This window comes from Loxodonta africana, chromosome 10, assembly GCF_030014295.1.
Source record: "Loxodonta africana isolate mLoxAfr1 chromosome 10, mLoxAfr1.hap2, whole genome shotgun sequence".
NCBI classification, from domain to species: Eukaryota; Metazoa; Chordata; class Mammalia; order Proboscidea; family Elephantidae; genus Loxodonta; species Loxodonta africana.
In genome coordinates, this window is record NC_087351.1 from 4209491 (window position 1) to 4217234 (window position 7744).

Below are 7744 nucleotides of genomic sequence, written 5' to 3' on the forward strand. Positions count from 1 at the left end.
GGTAATGGAAGTTTAGCTTGGTGTAAAGAAGAGTGTTTTTGTTAGTTTTGTTTTCACTAATTAGACCTTTCTGGCGATGGAAATCTCATTCTCCATCTCTGGAAATGTTCAGGTCAAGGTTGCATGACTTCCTAGGGCTATAACAGGGAGACCTTGAAGCATACAGTGAGGATAGATGGTAGAGACAGGCTTGAGGATGTAGAATGAAGAGATGACCTCCAATGTTTTCATCAAACAAGGTAATTATTTCCTTATATGCTTGAAGGGGTTCTTTTGATTTATTTCCTTGGTGACAAATAGAGCTGTTTTGGAAGCAGACTTTTATACTTCTAAGTGACAGCTTGGCCATTAACCCAAAGTTTCTCTAAAGCAGTGGTGCTCAACTGGGATGATTTGGTTGTCATGACTGGTTGGGGGGGGGTGCCTCTGGCATTTAGTGGGGAGAGGCCAGCAGTACCACTCAATAACCTGCAGTGGATAGGACAGTCCCTACAACAGAGAAGTACCCAGTCGGAAAATATTAATAATACTGAGATTGAGAAACCCTGCTCTAAAGGGATTAAAAAATCACCTCATTATACAGAATCTACCGTGTTTGGGTTTGCTCTATGTGTGTGTGTGTCTGCGATCACCAGAGCACCTGTCTACAATGAAGGTGTTAAGAAACTATATATATGATTTCCCAGCTGATGATGGAAAATTAGTTTAAATTATAGAAAATTTACTATGAATTCTGTGGATTTTACATCTACATTATAGCAATATAGGAAATGAAATAGGTTTGTTTTTTGAAGAGAAAGGTATGAATAAGACACTAAATTGCAGTAATTGTGTCGTTTTGTTGTCAGCCCTTGATATTACCGTATCAGAGATATCTCTGAAGGAAGCATGCCATTTGCAGATTTCGCCCATAAGTAAACAACATTAGCCTGTTCTGAGTTGAGCTGAAAACCGGTCTCTCTAAATGTGGAAGAAAATGCAGTCAGTGCGTTAGGACAGACAGATTTTCTCCATCACTTGCTATCTGTGTGACTTCAGTTAATACTTTGACTTTTTTCTTGCCATGAAGGTTAGAGATGGGTATGTTTATTAGTAATTTTTTACTTGTTTATTTTTAGTGGAGTATATGTGTCCTTTAACCAGTGATAGATTGGGATCCTTACTGTTCTTTTACAAAAATTGATTTGTATGAGCTCTTTATTCAGTGTTTTATTGGATGCAAAATTAATATATGCCAAAGTTTTAAATATTTCTGTAGTCTTCTCCTTGATAACTTTTTCTTTTAGAACAAGGGTAGGCAATTTTTTTTCTGTAAAGGGCCAGATAGTAAACAGTTTTGGCTTTACAGGCCTTGCAATCTCTGTTACAGTTACTCAGCTCTGTCATTGCAACAGAAAGGCAGCCACAGACAATTTGGGAAATGAATGGGTATGACTCTGTTTCAGTAAAACTTTGTCTATAAAAGCAGGACTATGTTTGGCCTGTGGAGGTTAGAAAACTGATGTTTACACACAAGCAAAACAGCTCACACACCCTGCCCAGTTTCTCTTTCTGAAAACAATACTTAGAAATACAGGTATGGAATTGGATTTGGGTTGGAATTTTAATTTATAATTTCCTGATCTTGTGACCTTAGGCAAGTTATTTAAGCTTTCAAGACTTGGCTTCCCCATCTGTAAAAAGGAGAAAATAACAGCACTTACGGGATTGTTGTAAGGATTAGATGATAATGCGTGTGAAAAGCTTGTACATTGGCTGGTATATAGTAAATGCTCAATAAGTATCAGTATTATTACTATCCTTCTAAAATTATATCGAAGTATGGTAAAAGATAAATCACTGTGATGATTTTTGCTCTTATAATAACCAGAACAAAATAGACATTTGAGTATTAGAAAATTATATATTAAAAATTATAAAACTAGAGTTAATTGCAGCTAGCTGGAACAGAATTCAAGAATCATGTGTGAAAATAAAAAACCAAACTCAAGTCTATCCTTGCTCTGTTATCTCATTGCCTAATCTAATAGTGATATAATACTTAAGTTTTGAATTTTAGCATAAGATAAATAACTTCCTTGTTGCTACCAAATCTTGATTATCAACAGAATTTATTTTTCCTGGAATTCTTCAATGTTAGACTGTTAAGGGAAAAATAGTACTACATACTAGTAGGCTAAACTATGTTTATGTAAAAATATCAAAATCCTTTTTATTGTGGTTTTATTGCAAAAGGTTAAACCCACTGGATTGGCATTTCTTCTTAAATATAAGCCTCAAATATCAGTCTTTTGTACCATTCATGTGTGAAACAGCCAAATTACTGTTTGCATTAAGGAGGTGTCTTGCATGTAATGTATGTTCAATGAACATTTAATGAATAAATTTGGAAACAAAGGATCTCTGAGTAAAATAAGAAATTATAATTCTACTTCTCAGAGATTTTTATTTGCTTTGAAAAGTGAGATAACAAAGAGATTCTCTTCCCAAATGCCTGAGTAGTAGGTAAAAACTGAAAGCACTTAAAAATATATATCATAATGTTAACCATGCTTGCAGTCTCAAGAATTAAATGTATTCAAAGAGTAGAGGTAAAGATCTTTCCCTTTTACATTTTGTAGATTTAGCTAAAGATGCATTGTAAAAGGAGTCTTATTTGGCCCAATAGGCCAAAAGGAGCTATCTTTTCATTTATATTAAAATATATTCTACTTCTCGAAATACAAATTTGCAATAAGAAAAATAGGGTTAAACTGTATTTGCTGTTGGACTGTTTACCTCACTGAGTTTGTTCTTCTAAAATAATTGTGTATTCTTTGCTGGTAATATTTATGGTTCTAAACGCTAATAAATAGTACTAGACGACACTTAAAGTGTTCATCCGTTCCCATATTTCCTATCAGTCATGGCAAATTTTTATCCATATTCAAAATTTTTGCTACCGAAGAATCTTATCTCTTGACACATGCAAAATTTTAAAACGTGTACATGGCTGTGAGTGCTCCTGCCAGAGGTGGGCTCTAGTTACCCCTATCCTTCATCCCCTCATCCATCCCACTAGTGTATTCAAAGGCTTGTATAGTTCACTGGCAGGGTGATGGGCTTAATTTCTTACATGAGGCCAGTCTCCTGGGTCTCCTTTCTACTTGTTCCTACACTGTCATCCTGTAGTTAGGGTAAGGAGGTAACCACAGGATGTCAGGGGTGGAGAGCAGTAGCAGGGAGGGTTGTGGGCATTGCTTCAATTGGAGATGAGGGACACACCTTTCTTCACTTGTACATTTTATGTAACTGGGAGATTTGTGGATTGCTTGTATAATCAATCACTTTTAGAGCTGATAGACTTGTGGGAAAAAGAAATGTCTGATGTAGTGTCATTCCCAGTGTGAGGAAAGGGGTGCAATCTGGGGAAGGCAGGAGGATTATATATGCTTTTCCTTGTGGCCCATGTGGGTAATGAAGGGGAGGGACTTTTGGTGTTAATAATAGGCGAGTGTCAAGGAGGCAGGGTACAAGTAGGAAGAGACCTTCACACAGTCCCTCTTTTCAGCAGGCTGCTGACCCCTCACCTTCGATTCACTCTGGTCAGTTATCTTGTCCATTGTGAACCTAGCCTTTCTTGTGTTCAATAGTTCTCCCCCGCCCCTACCTTACTCAGAGGTCCTGGGTCTTTGCAATGAGATGGCTTCACTATGGAGTGTTCCCTTAACTGGGGCCCTTACAGGTGGAGCTTTTGTCCTTGTGCGCACCAGAGGTAAAGGAAAGGATTCTTTGAAATGCTTTCCCTGAAGGGACTGAAGAGGGGGAGAGTGGAAAGGAAGAAATTACCATTCTTATTGGACTAGAGTTCTGTTTCAACTCGATTTACCAAGTAGTTTAATACATATGTTTTATACCAGTATAATTTTAAGGGATCAGAGTATAGAATTGAGACATTTTAGTGGTTTTTAAATGATGTGATCTAAGAAACACTAATCCAGATTACCACTTTCATTTTAAAGGTGAGGAATCTTGCTTGTTATCATAGAAGAATTTAGATTTAAAAACAGTAATATCAGAACCCCATAAACCCAACTCCTCACTGTGTAATGTTGGGAAAGCTCCGTCATCTCTGAGCATCATTTTTCTCATCTGTAAATGGACATATCTATCTTAGAGGCTTATTATTAGAAATCACCTAGTTTAGTCATATAGTAGGTGCTCAAAAAATATTGTTTTATTATTGTTACCTTTAGGCAAAAACATCACAAATATAGATATGAAGAGTTAGGATTATATGTCTCTCCCACCTCCACCCCTTTAAAACTCTTCACTAAAAGTACAGTCGATTTGTGTTCATTCTGTTAGTCTTATTTCTAATTAGGAAGTAATTTCCTTAAGCCGTCATCAAATGCAACATAGTGTGGAGCCCAGAATGAGGGTTTAATTGATACTGAACTGGTTAGAAAGAGAAGATGTCTAGGAAACATCAACAGGGTGGCTGCTTTCAGCTGCTGCAATTTTTTTTTTTTTATTTGCAGGATGCGTGCTTGTTGTGTTAATAAAGTTCTTGTGCTAAAATTGAAAATAAAACTTTTTCTTTTTTAACTAGGAGAGAGAAGCTCTTCAGAAACAGCTGGATGAAGCAAATCGAGAAGCGCAAAAATATCGACAGCAGCTTCTAAAAAAAGAACAGGAAGCAGAGGCCTACAGACAGAAATTAGAAGCAATGACTCGTCTTCAAACTAATAAAGAAGCTGTTTAATTGAAATGAACATGTAGTTTGATTTTACTTTTGGTCAAGAAAATACAATCTTGAACTGTACACAGTATGGGTACAGTCATGGGAACACAGGATAATAGAAGAGACTACAGTTGATAATTGGACTTAAGCCATGAGCTCTGAATTCTTGTAACATAAAACTTTAGAAGTTGTGAGATGTATTTAAAGCCGAATTCTGTAAATAGTTGTTTGTTTGTTTTTTTTTTTTACGGTTCCAAATGAGTTGATAAAAGATTGTTGAAGAGATCCAAAAACACAATAAGCCACTGTTTTTGTGAAAGCCTTTTGATTTTAGTATGAACCTTAATTTCCCAGAAACAGAACAGTTTTAAGGGTGATCGTTGTTGATTAGACCAAATGTTGTGTATAATTATGTGGCGAACCGATGCTGGAATTATTCCTGTAGGTATAAACTTCAATATGAAGAGAGGATTTCTCCCAGGAAATCTTTGTACAGCTTAAGTTGTCTCAGATTCTCTGAAAACATTTTTTAGAAAGCAAAACTTTTATATTTGTTCAATTTCAGCTATACCCGAGTAGATTTACATGTATATGAAACAAATATTTTTTAAACTTTCTGTTTGTAAATATTTTGCATGTTTTCTAATTTCAAAATGCATCACTTGCATACGTATTTTTCCCACGAAGATGATGAAAGTTACTAAGGAAAAAAAAAAGCCTTTTATTCTATAGGTCATTGAAATTAAGTAAGCTGGCAGCCGGTTTTATTGGAATGACAATGTTCTCGGAAGGAGCAGCTTACAAGATAACTTGAAATTGCAAAATCTATGTTTTGTTTTGTTTTGTTTTTAATTTCATAATGGGGACGTGAACCTGTATTCTGTGCCTTCCATCATGATTTCCACATGAAAGCACTTTAAGGCACTGGATTTTAAGATAATGTTTTTGGAAAACTCAATGCATGTGGGCTTCTGAAATACTTCATGGACTCCTTTCTCCAAGCCCCTGCCTCCCAGGAAATTATTCTTATGGAAAAAAATTGCTTTTGTATGTAGAACAAGAACTTTTTGTACTATAGGGATGCCATAGATGTGTCTAATGTAACTTTTACTTTGTGAAAGCTGTGTGTCTGTGCTGTGACTTGTTCTCATCACAAGATTGTTAAATCCCACAATGTATAGACATAAAACTCTGACATACTGTTCATTCTTTTTTGTAAAACATAACTTCAGGCTCCTTTTTCTTGCTTTATTTTTAAAAATGTTTTGTCGCTTTATGAAAATGTTTAACCCTAAGACCCCTTTAGACTGTATGAAGAAGCAATTACCCTTAAAACTGTACTCTGGCCTACTTTTCTATTTTACGATTAAATATCTTTTCCACATATATTCAGTGTAGACTTATATTTTTGACCACATCTTAATCGTACATGAAAAATTTAATCTGTGTATTTGAGCCATATTCCACCATATGAAAATATTGTATATTCTTCACACTGTATCTTAAAATCACTGAGGCAACTTGGCTGTATTTGTTCCTTGGGGCTCATTCTCTTACTGCAGTTATCAGTAGAATTGTTAACGTAATAAAAGGATTGTGGGCTACCAGTTGCAATCTCTTTGGAAACTTTCAAGAAGATTTTAGGGTGGATTTAAGAACTGTATAAGCAAGAGAAAAACGTCAGTTTTACAGTATATTTGACATGTATTATAAATTCTCCAAAACTATAGATTTTACAAACGCCAGTCCGCATTTTCAGTAGCATCAAGCTATCTTTTCTGCGGTCCTGAAAAATTGCTAATGTTTGTTTTTGATTACTTTAGGGGGATTTATAGATTTTTTAGGTGGGGTGTTGGTATAACAGTCGTGTACCTTGACATAGATGGGTGGGCACTGTTGGAGCAGAGAGTGGCCAGTGTGACCACACAAGAGTGCAGCCGCTGTTGGGTTTTGCTTCTAGACCAGGTTGGCCCTGAGGAGTGCCAGGGTGGTGCTGGAAACAAGCTTCTGAAAGCTAATTTAATGGCTTCTTTGACTCTCCTGTTTTCTGTTCTGCTAGAGAATTTACCTGGTGCAAGAAAAGAGTTTTGGTCTCTAATAACAACTGCCTGTGACAGTTGTTGGTTGCTATAAAGTTGATCCCAACTCATGACGACCCCATGTGGACAGAGTAGAACTGTTGCGTAGGGTTTTCAAGGCTGTGACCTTTTGAAAGTAGATCACCGGGCCTGTCTTCCAAGGCACCTCTTCGTGGGTTCGAACCACCAACCTTTCAGCTAGTAGTGGAGCACTTAACCGTTTGTGCCACCCAGGAGTTCCAAGTCTGACAGTATGAGGTACATATTCAGATATCTTGGGGAAGTTCACTTTTCCAGGGTCTGATTGTAAATCTTGGGCTTTCATTCCTCAGTTGACACTTGAGCCACTGAACGGTGAAATCAATACTTAGACAAGAGTTCATATAAGTAAATTCAAAATGAGCCTTTTTCATTTTAGTTTCTTTCACACTTTTCAAGAGGGGTGGAATTTTTTTTTATTCTAATTGTTCTCAAAGGTTTTCTGAGCAGAGGATTAAAAGAACTGGCAGAATAACAGCTTAGAGTTTCACATGAACATGTTTCCACTGCACAGCAATGGATTTGTAGTTAGAGGTCATCTGGTTGCCACATTATTGCTGTTAGGTGCCACTGAGCTGGTTCCAACTTATGGTGACCCTATGTACAACAGAACGAAACACTGCCAGGTCCTGTGCCATCCTCACAATCTTTGTTATGCTTCAGCCCTTTGTTGTAGCCGCTGTGACAATCCATTTTGTTGAGGAATGTAGAAACTGCGTGGGAGCGGTGTCTGACCTCTTACTTCACAAGGGGGAAGGAGAATCAAGATCAGTGCTGATTCCTATGAGGCGGAGGTCAGATAGGCCTGCTCCCTCAGCCATCTTTACCAGTTCTGACACCAACCGTTCCTCTGACGTCACTCTCTACTTCTCTGCTGGGTTTGATAATTCATTGCAATGGCCAC

The 7744-nt window shown here is 37.0% G+C and overlaps 1 protein-coding gene across 8 annotated transcripts in view; it reads left to right on the forward strand.

The window, feature by feature from the left end:
• GABPB1 (GA binding protein transcription factor subunit beta 1) overlaps positions 1–6111 on the forward strand; it is a 100006-nt gene extending 93895 nt beyond the window's left edge. For 7 of the 8 annotated variants that reach the window (XM_023539054.2, XM_003420158.4, XM_023539053.2 and 4 more), the window contains exon 9: positions 4592–6111. In XM_023539054.2, the coding sequence (XP_023394822.1) occupies positions 4592–4744 (153 nt within the window). In that variant the 3' untranslated portion in view covers positions 4745–6111. The remainder of the gene's footprint in view (positions 1–4591) is intronic. The other variant, XM_064291984.1, reaches the window with a different exon arrangement.
• Positions 6112–7744: the final 1633 nt, after the last annotated feature.